A 27,001-nucleotide genomic window follows, 5' to 3' on the forward strand; every position below is an offset into this window, starting at 1 on the left:
TAGAGGCAGACACTTTACTTATTCGGATTCTCTTTGTTGCAAAACTGACATCATTTTATGTTATTGGTTTATGTTGTTCCTTATTGCTTGAGTTATAGCTTTCCTATGGGATATGTGTCATGTTCTGTTTCCTTTCTCTAGTGCTGAGTATTTCAGGTACCTAGACAACAGACTGACAGAATGGTAAACAAGACACAGAGCCATATTGCTTCACTGAATGGGAGTCCATTTGACCCATCTTAATTGTGCAGGTTGTTTGCTAGAGCACCTCAAACCAAAGCTACACTTGTTCATCTTCCTTAAAAATCCTCCTTCTTGTGCTTCAAGTACTCTTTCAATTTTTGTCAAAACAAACTATAGCTTCTGCCTCAAGCTTGACAAACCAACTGATGCTCCAACAACTGACATGTAAAGAAATCTCCTTACCTCTTCATCCTTTTGGTAATGATTTTAAATTGATGATCCCTTTTTGTTAAAACTCAAATCCAGGAGTAATTTTAGTTACCCTATTTTCTCCTTTCAATATCTTGATCTCTTCTCATATCTGCAGTTTGTCATTTCTGGTATTATTTGAGTCAATCTATATTGTTTATATTCTACACTTCGGAAAGTAGGTCACCTATGTTACACAAAGCACTCTAGTTGCAACTTTAGCAATATTTAGAATTGTTGCAAGATCAGCTAGTAATCAACAATTCTGAATTAATTGAGTTTGCTAAGGACAAAGGAAGGAAACAGGAATATAGATAATACAAAGCATGTGATCAACAAATGGAGGCAGGGAATACAAGACAAGGATTCCCTAATGCTGACTACAACATAAATATCAATATTTTGGAGAATCTTGGCTCATATCTATATTGAATCACATCCAAGTCATTATAAGTAACCTCTGAATTAGCTACATGTTCTTTTCTTAAGAAGGGATATAATTTCATTGAAAAGTTCATTGAAGGTTTAACTCAACTGATTCCTAGAATGAAGTGATTGTCTTATGAGGAAATGTTGGATAGGCTATGCCTGTGTTCAATGGAGTTTTGTTGACTGAAAGGTGACATTATTGAAACATCGTTCTTGAGGGAACTGGATAGGATGGATGCTGAGAAGGTGTTTCTTCTTGTGAGGGAGTCTACAACAAAGAACACACTGTCAAGATTAGGCATCTCCCATTTATGTTGGAGATGGGTATGCTTTTTTTTGCTCAGAGAGACATTAGTCTGTGCAATCCGCTTCCCCAGGAGGCTGGCCTGGGTCATTGAATACTGAATATTGAAGGCTGACTTTAGCTGGTGTTTGATCAACAAGAGAAGCAAAAGTTATGGATAGCATACAGGAAAGTGGAGTTGAGGCCACAATCAAATCAGTCATGATCTTATTGAATTGCAGAACAAGCTTGAGGGTCTGAATGGTCTACTCCTCCTCTGAGATCCTGCGCTTTTCATTCACATCCTGCTTTTCATCTAAACAGAATACATGGAAACATCTAATTATATGTTATAAGTTGTTTTTCTGGAAAGTTCTCCAGTTTGGGAATTCACCAGCATTATATCCATTTGATGGAGTTCTACTCGAAGTGTCACGATGGCAATTGTGGGTTTAGATTAATTTTGACAAGGTTTAGAGGAATGATGCGATTCCATTGGGAGGGAGCAATGATTTATACAATCTAGCTCTAAACAAAAGAAGGAAGAGCAACAAGCTGCAGCACAAATTACAGAACTATTTTAATGATTTACATATGTCATGTAGGAGCTGAATTATGCTATTCAGGCTATCCTGTCTGCCCTCCCAATGAAATCATGGTTTATCTGATTATCTGTAACTCCACTTTCCTGCCTTTTCCCCAAAACACTTCATACCATTACTGATTAAAAACTTGTCTATCTTGGCCTTAAATATACAAAATTACCCAACAGCCTCAACAGCCCTCCGCTGTAAAGAATTTCACTATCAAGTCCCGTGTAGTTTTGGCCTAGTTTGAGGAATCCTCGAACTTGTGTGTGAAAAACTCACACTGAACTGCTTATTGTAATGCCATCTTCTCTGAGAGAAGAAATTTCCCTTCATCTGGGTCTTAAATAAGTGACCCCTTATTCTGATATTATGGCCTCTGAATCTAGAGTTTCACACAAGGTGAAACATTCTCTGCATTTACTCAGTCATGTCCCTTAAAAATCTTGAATGCCACCTCTTATTGTTGCCACTTATTCTTCTAAACTCCAAAGAGTACAGGCCTAACCGATTCAACCTTACATCAAAGAACACTCCTTCCTTACCTGGTGTCAGCATAGAGAATCTTTTTTGGACTATCTCCGATGCCATATATCTTTTCTTGGATAAGTGTCCCAAAACTGTGCATAGTCTTCCAGCAACGGTCCAACTAGTGCCTTGTATAGTTTTATGAAGATTTCCCTATTTTTATACATCATTACCTTTGAAATAAGGTGATTATAAATTGAAGATTCAAAGTATATCACTTATATTGTGGAAATTTGCAAGATTTTGAGATTAAAGATCATTCAAATGACTATGTGTTTTTCATCAACACTAACAGAGATATTAGTGAGAGCTGTTGTAAAGGGGATCAAATGGCCACACTTCTTTCGAAATACACATTGCCATTAAAACTGAGCCCAACTGCATGAATTGCTAAGTTCATGAATTCAGATAATGGCTGTGAATTTGGAGTACCACGATATAATGGCATTCTGCTTTTGCTTATGGCTTCCTTGAGTATCACATTAATGAATAGGCTAGCAATGTCCACTGATCACATGGTCACAGCTTTGCTTTAGGTTCTGTATGGTTTTGGCCTAGTTTGAGGAATCCTCCATCTTGTATGTGAAAAACTCACACAGAACTGTTTATTGTAACTCATTCAACCATTTGGAAAATTCATGTTGTGCAGAACAATCATAGATAAAATGGAATACAAGGGATCTTGTGTGGTCTTAGGCCACCCATTCATATGTGGATACATACATACCATGAGAACAAATCATATTATCCAATTTTTTCATCAGCTTCCATGAGAAACATACATTTGATAGAATTGTTCTGAACCTCCTACCTCTTACATATTTCCAGAAATTGGGATAAGTCATTAAAAGAAAGGAATTGAGGACACATTAATCATACGGTGAAGGCATACAGGCAGTTACTAGTTCAGCAAATTTTTGAGGGCATTAAATAGAAATTAGAACAAATCAAGCACATAATTAATAAAGAAAATCAAGAGAATTAGAATTTTTCTGCGCCTTTCATAAACTTTAGGTGTGCCAGAGCACTTTACTACCCCATATTGATATAGCACCTTTAATATTATAAGTAGTCAATGTTGTAATGTCCTAAATGCAGCAGCTAATCTCATAAACAGGAGTTTGATTAAAAAAAAAATTGTACTTAATAATTGATATCAGTTAAAAGATATGTATAAAGCAGGATAGTGGAGAACTATCCTCATTTTCTTCAAAATGGTGATGTTGGACTTTTGTATGCACACCTGAGAGAGCAGACATACCTAAGTTAATGTCTCATGATAACTGGTGAACTTGATTCTGTAATATTGTCTGCAGTTTTGATCATGGTCTCAAAATGGATTGAGATAGATTAGAAAGCATTCATAGGAGGAGAACCCAGGGTGAGTACAGGCTTTAGGGGACTAAGGTATGAAGAAATGCTCAAGATGCAGAATTAATTTTGACAGAAAAAATGAAAAGGAAACTAAGCAAAATCTTCGAGTAAAAATGTATCAACTTGCTGTTTGCAAGCTATTTAATTTGGGTAGTAACTATGGGACTAGAGTGCACATTAGTATACAAGATTACCAAAGTCATGTGCCAGTTTTTGGCTTAACTCCTCACCTTTGCAACAGCAACTGGATTTCTGCGAGGCCTTTGAAATATTTAAAAGGTTTCTTTGTTATTAGATAAATACAAGTGTTACTTTTTCTAATAGAGTAATTCCCTAGTGGTAGGGGAAGGAGCATAAAGGCTATTTTCGATCCAATCCATATGGAGTGATGACCCACTGTGTCCAAATAGTACAAGTGGAATACATCCCTCCTGAGCTTTTTAATGAAGTGATATTCATTGTTCAACTTCTGTTCATAATTCTGTTAAGTTTTGAGAGTACTTGTGTTTAAAAGGAACTACAGATTTCTCTGCACATTTATGTCCTTACTTTCTTTTTCGTGTTTATTTCCCTACCTTGTAAAAAACCGCTCACCAAAAGTGTCAAATATTTGTGAGTCCCTCCATACTGATTCAGTAAACAACTGAGATCAATCCATTTCACATTTAAAACTTGAATATGTCTTGTTTCCTGATAAGTTGATTTCAGAAAGAGATACCCAAGCCAAACCTTTCCCTCCATTGTATTAGAATATTGAGGCCAATAGAATTCCCTAAATACCACTAAATCCAGGACCATCCCGTTTAATATAGATTGTGGATTGAAACTGAAATTCAAAATTTAAACTCACTGAATCATTGGAAATCTCTCTCTTTTCTCATAAATCTTGTTCTATCATTAATGTAGAATAAATACAACCCAACTCTGCAGGTGTTTGTTTGATTGTTTCCACACTTATAGACATTACCGCTGATAATCTATTCATGTGGGGTCTGTGCTGGCTTATGAATAGTTCCTGTACCCTCAAGGATAAAATCACCTGCTTCATGCCAACACAAAGCAAATTAATAATGTATACAATAAGATCAGTGGTGTGAGTGGCTGACAAAAATATGGATTCAATGAAAGTGCCTTTGAACTCAATGCCTTTGTTGTGCAATGACTTGTGTTGGACTTAAACTAAATTTGAATTTGTCTTTCAGTGAACAATGCACCCATTTCATGCCCAAAGGGATGGCAGTCATATGCAGGTTATTGTTACATCCTATGCAGAGATCGCAAGACATGGCAAAAGTCTTTGGCTGCCTGTCGAAAGGAGGAAGGAGACTTGGTTAGCATTCATAATATTGAAGAACATAGCTTTATCATTACCCAGCTTGGATATTGTGAGTACTAAATACTGTAACTTTGATTTTCTACAGCAAGTATATATTTGAGAGGAATTAGAAGAAACAATTGCTCCCTTTATTATTTAATGGGCATAAATTGAGAGATTGAGACGTAGATGTCCACAGTATAGAAAAAGATCCTTCAGCCCACAGAGAATGTTCTGGTCAAAAGAAGTACTTATCTATTCTAAACCCATTTTCCCAGCACTTGACCTATTGCCTTGTACGCCTTGGTGTCACAAGTGCACATCTAACAACTTGCTAAATGTTATGGAAGTTTCTGCTTTTACCATCCTTTCAGCCAGAGAATTCCAGAATCCTATCACCCTCTGGGTGAAAAAGATGTTTACTCATATCCCCTCTCAAATTCCAGCCCCTTATCCTAAAACTATGACCATTGGTCATTGGTCCCTTTAAAAGATCCATCCTGACCACGAGTTGATGTAAGTGTTCAGCTATAATCATATTAAATAGGAACGAAATGGACTTCTCTGCTCCTGTTTCTTTTTATCTTATAAGATGATATTTGAACTTCAACTGTTTCATCTTTTCTCCTTTATTCACCGTGACATTTATGCACCTACTGATTTGCTTAACCTCATCATCACCTATAGCTCTGATGCCATTGGGCCCTCTAAAATGATTACTGACTCTCACCCTGGCCATTGTGACCATCAATCTCGCTGACTTAAATAGATAGATATGGCAGACAAGTCTGGGAGAAGGATATGTTCCAAGTGAATGACGCACTATCCTTAACCAGTAAGCTTCCGAGCAAGAGCAGCAGCTTGTTAACTTTTGACTGGTGCTTTTCTCAGTGCATTGTAGACTTCAAATTTGAAATACGGCCTTGTGAGAAGCTGCCAGTCAGAGGCTGTAGCCTCAGGTCTGCGAAATTGTCAGTAGCAGCCTCATCATTGGAGATGCGAAAGGGAGTTGAGAAGTTTTATTTCCTTCAGGTTATATGGGGTAGGATTCATAGGAAGAAGGGAATCAGGGCGATTGAAGGAAAAGGCAGGGGTTTTAATTTCAAGGGTCACCCCTGCGGCTTCATTGTGCTCAATTAGCTCCAAGTTGAAGCAAATGGAGGTCTATCCCAAACCTGACAGGAAGGGCTACTTGGGTTCCCAATCAGGAAATGAGTCACTTTTATTGCCTGCTGAGAAGGCAGGTAAATCTGGCAGATGGTGAATTGTGGTCTTCAGGTGACTGCTAATGAGTTGGGAAAGTCCCAAATGGACCATGAATTAATTATGGAGGTGGTGAGAAGGAAGCAAATATCTCTCCAGGTCCGGATAATCTTTGATCATGAGTTGAACTGTTGACCACATACCTGTACCATCACTGAGATTGCCTGTTTCCACTCACTCAGCTCTGGTGTGCTTCAGCTCAGTGGCATCTATATTTTGCTACCTCTAGACCTGAATGTAATGTTGTTATCCTGGCCAGATTCCCAAATTCTACCTTCTGTATGTAGTGTCCAAACCTCTGCTGTCCATATACTTTTCACATCAAATTCCATTAATCTATAAGTCCTATGCTTGCTGATCTAAACTGGCTCCAATTTAAGCAGCACCTTGATTGTAAAATTCTCATTTACGTTTCCAAATCCCTCAGCAGTCTCATCTGTCCCATGTTTAAAATGTGCTCCTCTAATTCTAACTTCATGGAATGTTCTGGGGACCTGGGTTTGAATCATGTAGGACAGTTGGTGGAATTTGAATTCAATAAATAAAGAAATCTGTAATTAAGAGTCTAATAATAACAATGAAATGATTGTCCAGGAAAAAGCCATTTGGCTCGCTAATGTCTTTTAAGGAAGGAAACTGCCATCCTGACCTACATGTGACTCCAGACCCACAGCAATGTGGTTGACTCTTAACTGCCCTCTGGGCAATTAGGGATGGATAATAAATACTGGCCGAGCCCCCAGTGCCTACAGTTCATGAGTGAATTAAGAAATAGGTTAAATGGTTACCATTAGACTCACACTTTACTCCAGATTTTTGTTGAACTCAAATGTCATCATCTGCGAGTTTCAAACTGTCCCCAGAAACTTACAGCTTGGGGCTTTGGATTACTAGGGCAGTAATTACATTACGCCATCACCTCCCCACCTCAAAACAAAAAAGTCACTTCCTCATGGTAAAAATCTACATGCAGCATCTTGCACTGCAGCTGGTACATGATCCCTATAAAAAGGAGACTCCCCCACTCTTTCTTTCTGTCTGTCATAGGCATATTGGAAGAATTTACAGATTGATTATCATCTGTTTGGCCATGTCATGACATGCTTTCCATGGTCATAAAAGCCCAGAGTGTAATGTGATACTACCAACTCTCTTGCAATAGTGCATTAGTTGACAGAATGGGCCAGCATTGGCATTAGGGACTAGATAGCCTCCTTCTATGCTACATCATTCGCTGAAAGAGACTCCAATGTCACATGACACCATATTATTTAATTCACTTGCCAGTAGCCACATGCGGCAAATCAGTGCCAAATGTGTGGTGAAATGATTTTCTACATGAAGTCAGAGATTTTAAAACAGATGTCTATGTGGCCGAGGATGGTTGACACAATCCATGGCCATGACAATGATAAGTAGGAAATCCTGCAGTAAAAGCAATCTTGATCATATAAAAACTTGCCTGTTAAGGCACGTGATAATGCAATCCTCACTGAAGTAAGTGAAAGCATATTTTAGATGCTACATCACAGTCAGATGCTGTGCAGTGATTAGTTGCTTCTAAAGATATTCTTCGATAGAGCAGCTATCTCACTGCAGCACATCATTGTGGGTGGCACGGTGGCTCAGTGGTTAACACTGCTACCTCAAAGTGCCAAGGACATAGGTTTAGTTCCAGCCTTGGGTGACTCTCTGTGTGGAATTTGCACATTATCTCTCTGTCTGAGTGGGTTTCCACAGGGAGCTCTGGTGTCCTTCCAAAGTACAAAGATGTGTAGGTTAGATGGATTGGCCATGCTAGATTAGACTGGTGCTGGAAAAGGACAATAGGTCAGGCAGCATGTGAGGAGCAGGAAAATTGACGTTTCGGGCAATCCCTTCAAGATTTTCCCGCTCCTCAGATGCTGCCTGACCTGCTGTGCTTTTTCAACACCACTCTAATCTAGACTCTGATTTCTAGCATCTGCAGTCCTCACTTTTGCCCAGCTGGATTGGCCATGCTAGATTGTCCAGAATGTGTAGGTGGATTGACCATGGGAAATGCAGGGTTTCTGGGATTGGGTGGGTCTAGGTGGGATGCTTTTTGGAGGGTCAGTGTGGACTTGATGGGCTGAATGGCCTGCTTACACACTATAGGGATTCTATGATTCTACCTTTATTCCTGACATTAAATCCCAATTCACCTTTGGGAGATTGCTACTGGATTCACCCCACCTTTTGCAGATATTTTGCATCGTATGACCAAGGTTTGAAGGGCATCTGAATCTTATTGGCCAGTCCTACACTAGACAGACAATAAAACCCTACTGGGATCTAAAATGGCAGCGATACCAGACAAAGCTGCCTAGCAAAGCCAAAAGACATGAGACTGTAATAAGGGGAGCGAGGGCACAGCATTGCAATCACCTTCAGGAAGACCCATGAATGTCATCTGTTAATAATGCTCAGAGTCTTTGTGTATGGTTCCCTCTTAGCATCTTTGGACTTTGACAATAGTAGCTAGCTTTCTGTTCACATGGACATTAAAGAAGTCACAGAATATATTAATCAATAAATTTAACGTTATATTTACTGTTGATGATCCATGGCAACACTGAGATGGCAAAACACCTCTGCAATATGCTGGTTTACCCAGAGTTCAGGAGGTTCTCTATAGACCAGCATTGTATTTGTACCATTGTCTCCTACGGCAGGATTTTAGTCTTTCAATATGTCACTGATATGCAACCACTACACAAAACCATACAGTAAAAGCCTACAACACAGAACATCAAAGACACCTTTAGGTTAAAGGCAATCACTATGGTCTTGAACAGGAAGAAAGAATGGAAGGACAGTACCTTGAATTCTACAGCACACCTTTGTGGTTGTCACATGGCAGAAACTAAGTGCAAATAGCCAGAATGATTATTGAACGTATAATTTGGCTCTTTCTTTGATGTCTTGACTATTCAGGGACTGGCTGAATAAGTACGTGCCAACATCTTAAAATGCAATTCATACAAACCATTTCTTGAATAATAGTAGCTGATGCATGTTTCACATTTCACACTGTGAATACACCTTACTGCATGATGAGAAAAGTCGTGGCACAGGAAGAGTGTGAAGAACAAGCTCTGTACCACTGATGCACATGGAAAACCCATGAAGCAAGCACTAATTCAAAATGACAGGCAATGATTACCACAGCAAAACCATTTCTTAAAGCTATATGTCATGTGTAAAGTAATTGTACCTGTTCATGATTCACTCATTTATCTACTCCTTAATAGATTCTTACATGTTGAGGTCAGTATTCATAGCTCATTAAACATGCAATTGTACTTAACATACACTTAACAGATAATACTCATGACCAAGCTACTGAACCATGACATGGATAGGTTGAGAACTTAAACTTAGCTCAGCACATATGTCAATCAGACCTTTGTCAAATATAAGTGCCATTTAGAGCTTGCCATTTGAATGCATTTCCTTCACCTCTATCATTTTAGCTGTCTTGGATTGGTCGGAGCTGCAATTCACAGCTGCTTGTCAGGATCTCCACTTGCTGTTTCATTGGGCGATCTGTGATGCAAGATTTAAAAAGGACATTTTATTGCAGTTCTAGAAAGTTCTATAGTGGAGGAGGAATGAGCCAATGCATGTAGTGATTCTCAAAGGCACTAGTTTGTCCTTAGAACATCACCAACTGTTTTAAGCTTTTAACACTTGACTTGAAAGTGAATGATCAAAAGCTTCTTTCAACAGAAATATTTGGTAAAGCAGGATATTCCACTGAATTGTTTTTAGGGTCTTTATGCTTTTTGGAAATTTTCAGGTGTTCTCAGTTTCTTATTTCACTCTGTCAGAGAGGTGTCAATGTTTTTGTCCTTTGGTCTGTTGACAAGGCCCAGAGGAACTCACTTTACAGACTCCCTTGCTGAGATGTTTGCCTCAATCTAATGTTGGAAATCCAAACATGACCCTGCAGTTATATTCTGGCCCAATGAGGTTGTTGGCGGAGAGCTGTAGCAAGAAAGACTGCTTTTCATGCTTGGAATCACAATAGGGAAGTTTGGGATGATAGGAGGAGGTGCAATGAACTTAAAACAGTGCTGCAAAAACTCAGTGGCTTTGACAACATCTGTGAAGGGGGAAATAGAGTTAATGTTCAGGGTATGCTGTGGGCTCCACCATCAAAATGATGTTACAGCATCGTTAGCCAGTAACTATGGTTGCTACCGATCCTTTGCTCTATTAGGGGCCAGGTGGAGATCACTGCTCGAATAATTTTTAAAGAAATCCCTGCAATGGGACCTTGAATAAGTATGTTAGGAGAAAGAATGGAAAAGCAGAAATATCTTATCCAGTCTTCCTAAAATCTCATTGAGGGCCTGCATTCTTTTTACAGACAGATTCATGCAGATATGGGTAACACCAGGGCAACCCACGCAGGAAGGACACCTGTCATAGTTTCCTGCTCTTTTTACCAGAGGATGCCAGTTCCTTAAATGCTTCTATTCTAAGATTTTTTTAAAAAAGCTGTTTGTGTATTTATTGCAGTAGCCAATGATGAACTATGGCTTGGGATGAATGACCTCAAAACGCAAATGCTGTTTGAATGGACAGATGGATCCCCAGTGACCTTCACTGCCTGGCTGCATAATGAACCCAGCCACTTTGATAATAAGCGAGAGGACTGTGTCGTCATGAGGACAAAGGTTATAATAAATCTACTCATTCAGCAAATTATAGTGAGACCATGTTTTGCATGTCTTGATGTATAATAAGTGAAGGATACTTTATTTTTAAAAATGTGATAAAATGCTAAGATACATAGTAGAGGAACCAGACTTGGACAAGAGAAGGGGCACTTTGCCAGTCATTTCAAAAAAGACCAACTTAACATTCTCTTAAAGTAGAATGCAGGGCACAATTCATTTTAATTGGGACTCTGGCTGTGTGCTAAATTAGCAGTGATTGTTTTCAGTTCAAGTGGATTACTTTCCAGGTCAGTTGAATGATCTTATTAAAATCAATGACCGATTCTACAATAAAAGGCCCTGAATTTCCTTTGTGGGTTCTTCCAGATCCATGCTATAGCTCCAGCAGCATCCACTTGAAAACTTCCAAGTCTCAGCAGTGCCAAAGTTCTTGTGTAATCTCAAAGGGGTGAAACATTGACTACCACATCCCCAGTGCCACCCAACTCTTAAGGCAACTAGTGTCAATGGTGAACAGAGTATAAGATGTTTTCATCTGCATGTATCTGCCATTTCAATTTAGTAAAGACCCCATATAATATATTTATGAGATGGGTTTGTATCCTACCCTTTCCCTGTGATCTTTCTGCCCTTTTGGTCTAGAATGTCTAACAGCATAATGCAAGGTCTGAAACAAAAACAAATTACTGAAGAAATTCAGCAGATCTGGCAGTATTTCTGAAGCAGGTCACCCGACGCAAAACATTAACTCTGCTTTCTCTTCACAGAATGCGGTCAGACGTACTGACTTTATCTGGTTTTGTTTTGGATTTCCAGCATCTGCTTTTTTTTTTGTTTGATTTTAATGCAAGGTTTGGCCTTTTTTTTGTTATGCGTTAACTACACCCTCAATGTTGATAACGTTTGTAAGAATAAGTTCCTCCTCTCTCAGTTGACTTGCTGTCACTGGGGGATCTCTTATGTCCAATACAATTCCGTCTTTAATCAGGTCACCTTATAGTTACACAAATTCACAGGATTCTGAGAGCGGTGTTAATACAGTCAGGATGTCTTCTTGGAGAATATGATCTCCAAACTAAACTCGAGTGTAAGACCAGTTCAACATCTGCCAAGGAAAGTTCCAGCTGCCCTGAGAATAGACTGAAAGACAAGGTAGAACAGCTGGACAAGAGAAAAAAAGCATGAAAAATCACACTCAGGTTATCTGTTTAAGACATATTCAAATTTGTAAGACATGAGAGATGAAACCCTTACAGTTTTCCTCCATTTAATCATTTTCTGTGAATATGAAATTCCATTTGAAATTTTTCTGCTAGATGTTCTGGAGAGAGAAACAGAGAGAGAGAGAGACAGAGAGAGAGAGACTTTGCTTCATTTATACACATTCTGCTTGACTCTTTTTCAGCTGAAAACATCGGTTATATGAAGATATAGGCTGTGGCAATGTGACCTGCAAAAATGACAAAGCAGGGTTTAGGACAGAACATCAGTGTTATTAATTTAATGCTAAATGGCATTTCTATCAAATAGCTGGCTAGAATTCTAGACTGTGAGGCATTACCAGCTGAAAAGTGTTCAATGTTTTTTACATTTTGAAAAGTCTTGTTCAAATTGAGTGGCACTTGTCTTCATTGTTTAGTCTTTAAGGATCAGGCTCATTCTGATGGAGGGATCTTGAGGGGACTTGATGGGTGTAAATCAGGAGGATGTTTCCTCTTGTTCAAGAGTTCATGAATGAGCTGTCTCTTTAAAACAAAGATAATGAGAATTGTTTTTGCTCAGAGGATTATTTGAGTGTGGACTTCTCTTCCCCAGAAAGCAGTATTGGCTGAGTCTGTAAATCTTATCAAGGCTGAGTTAATTTTGATAGAAGTGGGAGTCAGTAGTTATGGATCAAAAAGGAAATTGAACAATGAGTCAACAACCAGATCAAACATGATCTTATTGGCTGGTGGAACAGATTCGAAGGACTAAATAGCCTACTGTCATTCGTACGTTCTATGTTTTTTTTTGGATGTGAGCATTACCAGCATATTTGTCATTTATTGCCCAACCTTAGATTTCTGAATAAGGCAACTTTTGGTGAACTGAATAACTTGCAGTGCCATTTGGGAGTACAGTTAAATGGGGCTAGAGTTACAGTTGCTATATCATGTTTAGATGGCATGTTTCCTTCCTTAAAGAATATTAAAGAACCCATTGGAGCTTTAATGATCGTTGAATAGTTTGGTGTCACTTTCCCTTTCACTTATGTCACATGTTTAATTTTCAATTTAGGGTCAGGAATCTAAGCTTCAGATAAATTTTAGAGTCCACAATATGTAAAGCAAGCACAGCATCCAATTAATGGCATTGAGTGTTATCAGGACAGGGAAGCTGCCTGCTGAATATTAACAGCAAATCTGATGTCAATCTGAATGGGGCCTTGTGACTACTTTACAGAAAAGACCAAACAACACCTCAGAGCCTCACTCCAGCATGAAAGTGGGAAAATGGTTAATGAAATATATTGCTCCTGATCTGGGTTAGATACCCCTACCTTCCACATGTTTTAGTCAAAAAAATAATAATTCCTCCCCACATTGAATCTGACAGCTGTGCACTAATGTTACACAGCAGACTATTTGGATTCGGTAATTTTCATTACTGATTAACAATAACTCTCTTGTCATCCCTGGTATGCTAATAAATTCTTCAAGGTACTTGAAAGATTGATGAATTCCTGATTCCACTTGCCTCACCCCCACGTTGAAAATGTGTGTCCTGATGGTACAGGGGCACTGACACATGAACTGGGAGCACTGATTTCAAAGTGTATTGGGCTGTCCATCAGCAACTGAAAACCCTAGTTTGTGTTTTCACTTGAAAATATTTTAACTGCATTCAAATTCTTAAACTTGCTATGTGACAGTTCAACTGAGGCTATCAAATTGTTAATCTGGTAAAGCCAATATAAATCCAAGCTAGAACGATATGTGATTTGGAGGGCAGCGGAAATTTGTATCAAAATCTCTGACAAGGAACGCAGGCATTTGGACTCAAGTAGATCTAGGTTACCATGGGCAATGGGTTGGGATCACACAGAAAGTCGACAGATTTCGGGGTTATTGAACCGTGAAAGAGAGATTTACAACACAGATTGGAATGAAACATTAGAGAATCTTGGCTAGAGAGCTACAGAAAGTTGATGTGGGAAATACTGAAGAAGGAAAATAATTTAAATATGTTTCAACACAATCTAAACCCATACATGAAAGATAAATATTACTTACCCAATAACATGTCACTGCATATTTGCAACAGGAGATGGAGCTGTAGGCAAAAGGAGGCAGCGTGAATTCAGAACCAAATGTAACTTTTAAATACCTAAGTTGCAAACCATATCTTGTAGTCGACTGGGATAGGAAGCAATGGGCCTGCTAAGGAGTGGCAGATGGAGTTTCACTTAGATAAATGTGAGGTGCTGCATTTTGGAAAATAACATGGTCATGGAATGAAACAGTACAATAATCAGAGCTGGGCTTACACATTTAATGGTCAGGTCCTAGGGGGTGTTGCTGAACAAAGAGGCCTTGGAGTGCAGGTTCATAGTTCCTTGAAAGTAGAATCACAGGTAGATAGGCTAGTGAAGAAGGTGTTTGGTATGCTTTCCTTTGTTGGTCAGAGCATTGAGTATAGGAGTTGAGAGGTCATTTTGCGGCTGTACAGGATATTGATTTGGCCACTTTTGGAATATTATGTGCAATTCTGGTCTCCTTCCTATGGGAAGGATGTGGTGAAACTTGAAAGGGTTCAGAAAACATTTACAGGAATGTTGCCAGGTTTGGAGGATTTGAGCTGTAGGGAGAGGCTGAATAGGCTGGGGTTGTTTTCCTTGGAGTGTTGGAGGCTGAGAGGCAATGATATAGAGGTTTATAAAATCATGAGGGGGCATGGAGAGGGTAAATAGACAAGGTCCCCTATGGGGAAGCCCAGAACTAGAGGGCATAGGTTTAGGTTGAGAGGGGAAAGTTATAAAAGGGACCTAAGGGACAGCATTTCCACACAGACGGTGGTGCGTATATGGAATGAGTTGCCAGAGGAAGTAGTGGAGGCTGGTACAATTACAGCATTTAAAAGACATCAAGATGGGTAAATGAATAGGAAGTGTTTAGAGGGATAGGGGCCAAGTGCTGGCAAATGGGACTAGATTAGATTGGGATATCTGGTCGGCTGGACGAATTGGACTGAAGGGTCTGTTTCCATGCTGTAAATCTCTATGACTCTATGACTTTATATAAAACTAATAATTAATGTTTGGATGTCCAGGGGTCTGGAGCCTGACAAATATAAGATCCAGCAGGCAAAATGGACAAGTTATTTTAAATAAGTTTAAAATCACGTCACAAAAGTTACTAATACATTGAAACAAATAAGTGGCAAAACAATCAGAAAGGAAACATGATTTTTTTTTAACGTGGTGAGTTGTTCTGATCTGGACTGCACTAACTGAAAGCACGGGGAAAGCAGATTATGGGGGCGATGATTTAGGGAGTGGGATTAATTGGGTGGCTCTGTCATGAGCTGACTGGTCTCCTGCACTGTTTCATTCCATGACCCTGTTACTTTTCGTCATAAATGCTTGCTAGTATTAATACTTACAGTGTGTGAAACCAGGTTGAATGTTACTGGGATGAACTCCTCACTCTTTGCAAAGCTCTAAGGTGTCCTGCTTGGATATAGCCTGAGGGTGAGCGGGCAAAGATATAAAAGAGACCTACGGGGCAACTGTTTCACACAGAGGATGGTATGTGTATGGAATGAGCTACCAAAGGAAGTGGTGGAGGCTAGTATAATTGCAATATTTAAGAGTCATTTGGATGGGTATATGAATAGGAAGGGTTTGGAGGGATATGGGCCAGATGCTGGCAGGTGAGACTAGATTGGGTTGGGATATCTGGTCGGCATGGACGCGGTTGGACCGAAGGGTCTGTTTCCATGCTGTACATCTCTATGACTCTGATAAGATCTAGAATATCTGTGACAAAGTAAACAAATTCCAATGACAGAATTTTATTTGAATCAGTGTTCTATTATATCCAGGTCAGAATATGAGCATAGTTTTCACATATTTGTACAGACAACAGGCACATTTCATGGCAAAGAAAGATCATTATCATCTGGAATATATTGTTCACTGGCCTGGAAAGTTAATGTATGAACAATGTGCTTTATCTTGGAGCAACTGGCCCTTCTGAATGTTTGTTTCTCCAGCTCCATGAAATAAGCATATTCCACTTTTTAAAAACTAGCCTGGGAATGTATAGGACTGGGAAAGTCCAGTGTATTTAGTCAGAGGAAAAGTAAAATGTCTAGCATTCTTTTTCTTAAAATGAAATTTGACACTGTCTCCCAAGGCAGTGTGATATATGCAGAAAATACATACCATTAGCAATTACAGCAAAAACAAAACCAAACAGACAGACAGACAGACACACACACACACACACAGACACGCACACATATTGTGTATACAAATTGTGCATCATCAGCTATGGCGGATACTATAACTAGTCTTTACAAAGGATAATAGATGACAGCATTATGCCAGTCAAAATTGGTTGTATTACCTTGCCCCTGCATGCCACTTGCACGTATGTGCTGTCACCTTTGCATAATGATCAGGTAGGCAGTTATGTGTAGGCCTTAAGCAATTGATCTTTGTACTATGTACTGCAGCCTAGCTTTCACTCTTCAGAAAAGAAGGAAATAATAATGATGGAGAACAAGGAAATGACAGAGGAGTTGAATAAGTACTTTACATCAATCTTCGGGTTGGTGAGGATTCGCTGCCGATTAGCCACTGCCGGTTCACCACCAGCGTTTCTCCACTGGGGTCATTTGACCTCCGGAGACTATTCACCACCGGAAAGGTATATATGTACTGATTGTTTTCCCTCCCACCTTTTCTTTCATACTTCTCAGTCCCCTTTATTTATACAACAACATAATACATATTGATAAAAAAAAGTGAAATAAATATCATTTTATTGGTTTATACATACACTTGCGGTAATGAAACATCCTCAGCGGCCAATGGGCGATGGCAAAGTGTCCTCGGCAGTGAAAGGGCAGTGGCTAATTGGCGGCGGCGAATGGTCCCATCCTGCAATCTTCATGGTAGTTGACATTAACAGCATTCTAAAATTAGTAAAATTTCAAAGGGCAAATGGAGGAGAATAAATAAATATAATAATTATCACTCCAGAAAAAGTGCCAGAGAAACTAATGGATCTAAAGTATCCTAGTGTCCTCAAAATCCTCTGGAACTGATGGGATTATCCTAGAATTTTAAAGGAATTGGCGACAGTGATGGCAGATGTACTTGTAGTGATGTTCCAGGAATCCTTAGATTCTGGAAAAGTCTCAGAGAATTGGAAAACTGACAACATAACATGTTTTGTTAAAAAGGACAGGAGACAAAAATTAAGGTATCTATAGGTCAATTACTCAATACCAGTTATTGGGAAAATGTTAAGTCTATTAGATAAAAGTAATATTGACATAGTCCTAGAGGATCCCGTAGCACAGTTCTCCCATGAGAGAAAGAGACAATTGGTGGTGCTTTAATCTGAGGGTTACCATGTATGAGATGAAGGGAGGGGTTGAGAAGGAGAATCCTTCATAGTAACCTCGGCCAGTGGGGGAATTGAGCCCATGATTAATTGCTATACAACCATCAAAGATGTCTACTGCTCCAGTCCCCATTCGCATTTTGGAAAATCACTTCACAACACTATGCTCCTCCTCCTGGCTTACAAGCAGAAATTAAATAATGAGGATTCAGTACAAAGAGTAGTGCAGTGTTGATCAGTAGCAATGGAAAAGATCTTTGGCATGGTGGCTCAGTGGTTAGCACTGCTGCCTCAGCGCCAGTCACCCGGGTTGGATTCCCCCCCTCAGGCAACGTTTTGTGTGGAGTTTGCACATTCTCCCCGTGTCTGCATGGGTTACTTCTGGGTGCTCCAGTTTCTTCCCAGAATCCAAAGATGTGCAGGTCAGGTGAATTAGCCATGCTAAATTGCCCATAATGTTAGATGCATTAGACAGAGGTAAATACACAGGGTAGGGGAATAGGTCTGGGTGGGTTACTCTTCGGATAATAGATGTGGACTTGTTGGGCCGAAGGGCCTGTTTTTATACTGTAGATAATCTCATCTAAAAGCTTCTATGGGACTACTTAGAGTGGACTGGTCCGTATTCAAGAACTCAGCGGCCAACCTAAGCGAGCATGTTACCATCGTCACAGACTCATTAGTAAGTGTGTAGAAGACTGCATGCTGAGGAAGTTAACCTGAATGTTCCCCAACCAGAAACCATGGATAAACCAGGATATCCACTCCTTACTGAAGCTAGGCCTGAGGCATACAAGTCAGACAATCCTGACTTTTACAAGAAATCCAGATAAGACCTTCATAAGGCTATCAGAGATGCCAAGAGGGCAATACCAAACTAAGTTTGAGACGTCCACTAACCCCATGGACACCCATCATTTGGGGCCAGGTTTACACAACATAACAGGCTACAAAGTGAAGTTGAACCAAATCATGGGCAACAGTAGATCCACATCCAAAAGGTTCAATGCATTCTACTCTTGCTTTGAACAGAAGGTCAGTGAAAAGATGTCACCTTTCCTAAAAGCCTGGATGCACCTATACCCAAGGTCACCACTGCAGACGGTAGATAGGCCTTCTTAAGAGTGAACACATGGAAAGCCACTGGCCTGGATGGAGTCCCCGGCTGCGCACTCCGATCCTGTGCAGACTAGCTTTAACCTCTCCTTACTATGGTCTGAAGTCCCCGTCTGCTTCAAGAAGACCACCATCAAATGTTAGATGCTATTATTATTATAACGGACACTTAGGTAATTTCAAGATAATCAGGCAGAGTCAATGTGGTCTTGTGAAAGGGAATTTATGTTTATTCAATTTAATGGATTCTTTGACAAAGAATTTGCTATGGATAAAAGGAAACCAGTGAATGTACTGTACTTAGAATCACAGAAGAAATTTGATAAAATGGCAAATCAAAGGTTCTTGCTGGAAATAAAATTTCTTGGTATAGATGATAGTATATTAGCGTGGATCACATTTTGGCTGGCTAATAGAAGCAGGGAGTCAGCATGAATGCGTCTTTTATAGGTTGTCAAGACTTGGTGTTGTATCACAGGAATCAGGGCTGGGACCTCAACTGTTTAAAACTTATATAAATGACTTTGACTAAAGAATGGGAGGTATATTTGCCAAGTTTGCTGATGACACAAAGGTAGGTAGGAAAGTAAGCTGTGGAGAGGAAAGAAGAAAGCCACTGAGAGATAGAAATAGGTTAAATGAGTGAGCAAATATGATGTGGGATAAGTGGAATTGTTCATTTCAGCATGAAGAATAAAGAAAAAAGTATTTTATCTAAATGGTGAGAGATTGCAAAGGCATAAGCTGCAGAGGAATCTTGGTGTCTTAGTACTTGAATCACAAAAGGTTAGTATGCAGGTAGGCCATGCTTCAGTTATTACTGGCCAATGGTGAAACAATATCTGAATATCACATAGAATGTTGGTCACTTTTTTTAAAGGAAGGATGTAAATATGTTGGAAGCAGTTCACAATAGGTTTACCAGTGTAATACTTGGAGTGGACAGTTTATGAGGAAAGGGTGGACATACTATGTTTGAATGTACTGGAGTCTAGAAGATTAAGGGGTGCCTTGATTAAAATATATATGATGCTGAAAGTTCTTGACAGCAGGTATAGAGACGATGTTTCTCATTACTCCAAGTATTACACTGGTAAACCTATTGTGAACTGCTTCCAACATATTTACATCTTTCCTTAAAAAAGGTGACCAACATTCTATGTGGTACTTGGGTATCATTTCACCAGGGGCCAGTATAACTGAAGCATGGCCTACCTGCATACTAACCTTTTGTGATTCAAGTACTAAGACACCAAGATTCCTCTGCATCTTATGCCTCTGCAATCTCTCACCATTTAGATAAAATATTTTTTTCTTTATTCTTCATGTTTAAACATCAGTAGCTTACCTAAAACAGAGATGCAGCAAAAGGAATTCTCACAAAGTCATGAGTCTTGAACTTTTCTTGAAAAGGCAGTAGAACCAGAACATTTGGATATTTTTAAGATGGTGGATTGATTTGCGGTAGACTAAGGGTGAAATGTTATCAGAGATATGCTGGAACAATGTTTCATATGATTCTTCCTGCCATAACATGGACCTCTGAGATATGTGCATGGCAGTAGCCTCTGGAACAGGAAGTCTATGTGTCAGCACACTGATTGGTGTGTGCAGAACCTCCAGCCATGCAGCACGAGGTGACTTTGGACAGTAATATAGATTTGTGGTTCCATATAAATCAGCTATGATGTTTTCAAATGGTGGATTAAGCTTGAGGGACTAAAAGGCTGACTTCTGCTTCTTGCTGCTATGTTTATATGTATGCATATTTCTGTAGCCTAATGTACAGGGACCTCTGCAGGTAATGACTATATCCATATGTAATCCTATATTAAAGTAAAAGTTAATGCTTGTCTTTATTAGATTGGCTACTGGGCAGATCATGTGTGTGAAAAACAGTATGGATATATTTGCAAACGTAAACCACTTTCAAAAGGGCAGGAGGAGGTGATTCCTGTGGAAGAAGGATGTTTGAAGGTAAGGATTATTTGGAGGAGCCGGTATTGGACTGGGGTGGACAAAGTTAAAAACCACACAACAACAGGTTAGTATCCAACAGGTTTATTTGGAAGCACTAGCTTTCGAAGTGCTGCTCCTTCATCAGATAGTTGTGGAGAATAAGATTTATAGCAAAAGGGTTACAGTGTTGTAAGTCCCCAGCCTTCCCCAAATTCCTGGTGAAAAGTCGTGACTTGTTCTAGTGGAATACTGATTCCAACGACCCTGACATTAGAAAAAATACTTGAATCATGTATGAATCAATCTGTTTACCTACTGATAAGAAAGCATATTTAAAGTTAAACTCATTTCCTTCCAAAAGAGGTGGCCTTCAAGGCATGGCTGCTTGTTTTATATGCTGGCATTAATAAGTACCAACTGGACAGAATAATTCAGCACATTTTGCAATTTAAGCTTTCAAGCTTGAATAAATGCAATTATAGAGTCATAGAGTCACAGAGTCATCGAGTCACACAGCATGGAAACAGATCCTTCATTCACCAGTCCATACCAACCATGTTCACAAACTAAACTAGTGCCAGTTGCCTGCATTTGACCCATATCCCTCCATACCTTTCCTATTTGTGTACTTATCCAAATGTCTTCTCAACATTGTAACTGTAGCTGTATCCACCACTTCCTCTGGCAGTTCATTCTCCACTAAGCAGTTTCTGTGTAAAAAGCTTAGCCCTCATGGCATTTTAAAACTTTCTCCTCTCACTTTAAAAATATGCCCCCTTGTTTAGAACTCCCCCATCCTTGGGAAAATACCCTTGCTATTTACCTTATCCATACCCCTCATGATTTTATAAATCAGTATAAAGACACCCCTCTAACTACTATGCTCCAGTGAAAAAAGTCTCAGCCTATCCAACCAATATTTGTAACTCAAACTCTCCATTCCTGGCAACATACTGGTAAATCCTCTCCAATTTAATAATATCCTTCCTAGGATGATTAGTGGAATTCATTGACACAGAAGGCTATGGAGACCAGATCATTGAGTCTATTTAAAATAGAGGCAGATAATTTCTTGATTGTCAAGGGGATCAAAGGTTACAGAGAGAAAGTGGAAAAATGATTGAATGTTGGAGCAGATTCGATTGGCCAAATGGCCTAATTTCTGCTCCCATGGTCTTATGGTGACCAGAACTGGATACAGTACTCTAGAGTGGGCGGCACAGTGGTTAGCACTGTTGCCTCACAGCGCCAGAGACCCGGGTTCAATTCCCGCCTCAGGCGACTGACTGTGTGGAGTTTGCACGTTCTCCCTGTGTCTGCGTGGGTTTCCTCCGGGTGCTCCGGTTTCCTCCCACAGTCCAAAGATGTGCAGGTCAGGTGAATTGGCCATGCTAAATTGCCCGTAGTGTTAAGTATAGGGGTAAATGTAGGGGTATGGGTGGGTTGCGCTTCGGCAGGTCGGTGTGGACTTGTTGGGCCTGTTTCCACACTGTAATGTAATCTAGAATAGGCCTCACTAAAATTCTGTGCAACTTCAACATGATGTTCCAACTCCTTTACTCAAATGTCTAAGCAATAAGCATATTAAAGACTTTCCTAACCACCCTGTCTATTTGTGATGCAAATTTCAAAGAATTATGTACCTGAACACCTGGATCTCTCCATTCTACAGCGCTACCCAGAGCCCTACCAATAATTGTATAAATCCTGCCCTTATTTGTTTTCTCAAAAGGCAATATCTTGCATTTATCCAAATTAAATTCCATCTGTCACTCCTCAGCAAAGTGATCCAATTGATCACGATCTCCGTGTAATCTTAGATAATCTTCACTGTCCACTACACCACCAAATGTGATGTCATCTGCAAACATATTAACGATACCTCCTATATTCTCATTCAAATTGTTTATATAAATGACAATTAAAAGTGGACCCTTTAAGAATTTCCTCCCAGAATATTGAGTTTCATGAGCCTATGAAACGACAGACTCACCAAAGATGGTAACACAGCAGTATACAGCAAGGAGGGAGTTTCCCTGGAAGTTCTCAACATTGACTCTGGGCCCCACGAGGTCTTATAGCATCAGGTCAAACATGGGCAAGGATTATTTCCAACATTATTCATCTGCTTCATTAATAACCTTAGCTCCAAAATATGATGGGAGGTGTGGATCTTCATTGCTAAGTGGCAAGTAATATTTCTGCCACAGAGGAGTCAGGTTTCCATTTCCAACTCTTGCCCCTTGACATTCTTGAATGTTAGTTGTTGTATGAGTCTTTGCCCAAATTCTTTGTCATCATATGCAAGAGTATGCATGAAAATGTGGACCAATTCAGTCAAATCAAATCTCATTGTTATCTAATTCATACTCATGAATGCTTTCCAGGGAATGTACCTGGATCATAAATGGGAGCAAACAAGCTAATGGAAGTCAGCTTTGGCCTCTCTAGGTTTCACATGTGAACAGCCTGCATCAGCCTATGATGGCATGTTTGTAGAGCTTGCTCGAAATATACTAGATTGTTATTGGAACTACCATCTGTTTAGTTGCTGCATTCTGTTGCATGGTAAATTCAAAACTCACACGACATCGGGTTATAGTCCAACAGGTTTATTTGAAACTGCAAGCTTTCGGAGCCCCCCGCTCCTTCCTCAGGCAGCTAGTGAGAGAGAATACATTGGACACAGAATTTATAAGTCAAAGGTCAGAGGATCATACAACTTATGCAAATGTATTGAACAAACCGAGATAGCTATTAAGTTTTTAGTCAGTTAGAATGGAGGTGCTGGTTTTATTTCTAAAGTAGGAATGTATAAAATGCCACATTGACTGGCTGTCTACAGTTGATGTGCTTTTTGAATAAAATAGAACGTACCTGCAAATTCAAATCTGCAAATGCAATTTCACTCCATGGATTGGTGTATATTTTTGTGCGTGTGAGGGAGAGGGAGAGGGAGAGGGAGTGTGTGCATGTGTGTGCATGCTGGAGAGAGAGATAGATAGATAGATAAAGAGACACAGAGAGAGAGTGTATGTGCGTGCGCGTGTATGTGCGTGTGCACATATTCTTGAGAGAGAGTGTGTGTGCTTGAGAGAGTGTGTGTGTGAAGGTGCATATGTGTGTGAGTGTGCACAAGTGTAAATGAGAGAGAATGTGCACAAGTGTGAGGAAGTATATGCCTGTGAGAGAGTATGAGTGAGACTGTGTGTGTGTGTATGAGAGAGGGTCTGTGTGAGTATGCTTGTGTTTTTGTGTGAGACAGTGTGTGTGTGTTTGTGTGTTTGTGAGTGCAAGTGTATGTATATATGAGAGACGGTCTGTGTGAGTGTGTTTGTGTGTGTGAGTGTGTGTGTGTGAGAGCGTATAGTGTGATGGGGTTACTTGTAGTGTGACATGAACCCAAGATCCCAGTTGAGGCCGTCCTCATGGGTACCGCAATTGGCTCTCAGCCTCTGCTCCACCACTCTGCGTTGTTGCATATTCTGAAGTCCACCTTGGAGGGCGTTCACCTGAAGATCCAAAACTGAATGTCTTTGACAGCTGAACTATTCCCCCCTGGAAGGGAACACGCTGTCTGGCGATTGTTGGACAGTACCCATGAGGCCAGCCTCCACTGCAAACTTGGGTTCACGTCACACTGCAGGTGACCTCACCATACTATACACTCTCAAACACACACACTCATACACATTCACATAGACCCCTTCTCATATAGACACACTCTCACTCACACTCTCTCAACAGGCATGGACTCCCTCACACTCATGCACACTCTCTCTCAAGCATGCACACTCTCGCACACACTCACATATAAGCTGAGACACACATATATTCCGTCACAATCACACACACTCCATCTCCAGAGCATACACACACTCTCTCCCTCTCTCTCACACACACACACACACACATCTATGGGGTGAAATTGCATTTGTAGATTTGAATTTGCAGGTATATTCTATTCTGCTCAAAAGCACACAATCTGTTGACAGTCAGTCAATGTAGCATTTTATAAATTCCTACTTTGGAAATAAAACCAGTCTGGCTTCATGTTGAGACACAAACAGACGTGAAACATGGCCTCATGCCCAAAATGCATTGTGTGACCTGAGGTGACCTGAGGTGCCACCTTTATTCTGATAAAACCTGAAATTATCTTGGAGCAGGGATTTACATATTAATAAATTGAAACCCACAACTCCATTCTAAATGACTAAATACTTAATAGCCATCTAGGTTTGTTCAATACATTTGCATAAGTTGTATGACTCTTTGATCTTTTACTATAACTCTGTGTCCAATGTATTCTCTCTCACTAGCTGCCTGAGGAAGGAGTGAGGGCTCCGAAAGCTTGCAGTTTCAAATAAACCTGTTGGACGACAACCTGGTGTTGTGTGAGTTTTTGATTTTGTCCACCCCAGTCCAAAACTGGCAGCTCCACATCACGGCATGGCAAACTGAAATTTTGATTTATTCTTCAGTGTCAATAGCAGTGCAAATAGAAAGCTTTTAAAACTCTTCATTTCTGGTGATCAGTACAATGTCTGTATACCATGATATTCTAATACCCTTTTTATTCCTCTCCATACCTGATCTGGAAATATCTCACCATTTCTTTAGAAATCCTGAAACTCCCTTTTTCGAAAAGGATTATGTATGTACCTACTTGAGGTGGATTGTAACAGTTCACGAAGGTGGCTCACCGCTGCCTTCTCATGGACAATTAGGGATTTATTACCAATGTTGCTGATGTCTGTGGCCTCATGAAGCAATAAGAGAAATAAATGACCATATGTGGATTTTATTAACAGGGCTGGAAGCGGTATCGGACACACTGCTATTTCATTGGGCAGACTGCAAAGGCATTCAATGAAGCATCTAAGATGTGCAGGACTCAGAATGCATTCCTTGTCAATGTTCAAGAAAGGTAAGTAATGTTGCATCTGAAGTCTAGTGCAAAATCGTTATACTGAAACCTTACTGCAAAATAATGTAATGCATAATGATGTATTAGGAAACCTTATGAATGGATAAACACCAATAAGCTGCTCACACATATCTGAGATATATTTCAACTTGACACTTCATTTGGAGAATTTACGAAGTAGTTCATGCATTTTTATGTTTTGTGTCACTCTGAGTGACGTATTGTTATTGAATTCCACTAAACTTTGAGCTGTTGGTTTCTATATGGAAATCGTAGGTAAAAGCTGGTTAATGCATTGGTATTTCTTTAATTTAGTGAATCAACCATCTTACACACAGTAACCTATTACTATAATTACAAACACTACCGCTGTCTAAAAAGTGAAGTTTGTAACTCTGCTGATAAACAATTGATTAATATTAATAATTCAACAATATATTCTAATTCTTGGTGAACTTTCACCTACAAGTATCTGACAATAACAAATGAAAGCCTCACATTGTTAATAGCTATATGTTGATTGTACCTGCCCCACCGAACTCATCTCTGCATACCTCGACATGGTCCTGTCCCCCTTAGTCCAAGAACTCCCCACCTACGTTCGGGACACCACCCATGCCCTCCACCTGCTCCATGATTTTCGCTTCCCCGGTCCCCAACGCCTTATTTTCACCATGGACAACCAGTCCCTGTACACCTCCATCCCCCATCACGAAGGACTCAAAGCCCTCCACTTCTTTCTTTCCCGCCGTACCGACCAGTACCCTTCCACAGACACCCTCCTTCGACTGACTGAACTGGTCCTCACCCTGAACAACTTCTCTTTCCAACCCTCCCACTTCCTCCAAACGAAAGGAATAGCCATGGGCACCCGCATGGGCCCCAGATATGCCTGCCTCTTCGTAGGATATGTGGAACAATCCATCTTCCGAACTACACTGGCCCCACCCCCCACCTTTTCCTCCACTACATCGATGACTGTATCGGCGCCGCCTCGTGCTCCCACGAGGAGGTTGAACAGTTCATCCACTTCACCAACACCTTCCACCCCGACCTCAAATTCACCTGGACAGTCTCAGATTCCTCCCTCCCCTTCCTCGACCTATCTATTTCTACCTCAGGCGACCGAATCAACACGGACATCTACTACAAACCGACCGACTCCCACAGCTAACTGGACTACACCTCCTCCCATCCTGCCCCATGTAAAAACGCCATCCCATTCTCCCAATTCCTTCGACTCCGCCGCATCTGCTCCCAGGAGGACCAGTTCCAAAAAATCGCCATCCCATTCTCCCAATTCCTTCGACTCCGCCGCATCTGCTCCCAGGAGGACCAGTTCCAAAAAATCGCCATCCCATTCTCCCAATTCCTTCGACTCCGCCGCATCTGCTCCCAGGAGGACCAGTTCCAAAAACGCACAACCCAGATGGCCTCCTTCTACAAGGACCGCAATTTCCCCCCC

At 40.3% G+C, this 27,001-nt stretch overlaps 1 protein-coding gene across 1 annotated transcript in view; it reads left to right on the forward strand.

Moving 5' to 3' along the window:
* Window positions 1-27,001, forward strand: part of mrc1a (mannose receptor, C type 1a) — a 151,084-nt gene that overhangs the window by 42,516 nt on the left and 81,567 nt on the right. Inside the window, exons 7-10 of the mRNA XM_043690393.1 lie at window positions 4,836-5,018; window positions 10,757-10,914; window positions 20,511-20,624; window positions 25,421-25,536. Of these exons, the coding sequence (XP_043546328.1) occupies window positions 4,836-5,018; window positions 10,757-10,914; window positions 20,511-20,624; window positions 25,421-25,536 (571 nt within the window). The remainder of the gene's footprint in view (window positions 1-4,835; window positions 5,019-10,756; window positions 10,915-20,510; window positions 20,625-25,420; window positions 25,537-27,001) is intronic.

Source organism: Chiloscyllium plagiosum, chromosome 5 (assembly GCF_004010195.1).
Source record: "Chiloscyllium plagiosum isolate BGI_BamShark_2017 chromosome 5, ASM401019v2, whole genome shotgun sequence".
Classification (NCBI taxonomy): Eukaryota; Metazoa; Chordata; class Chondrichthyes; order Orectolobiformes; family Hemiscylliidae; genus Chiloscyllium; species Chiloscyllium plagiosum.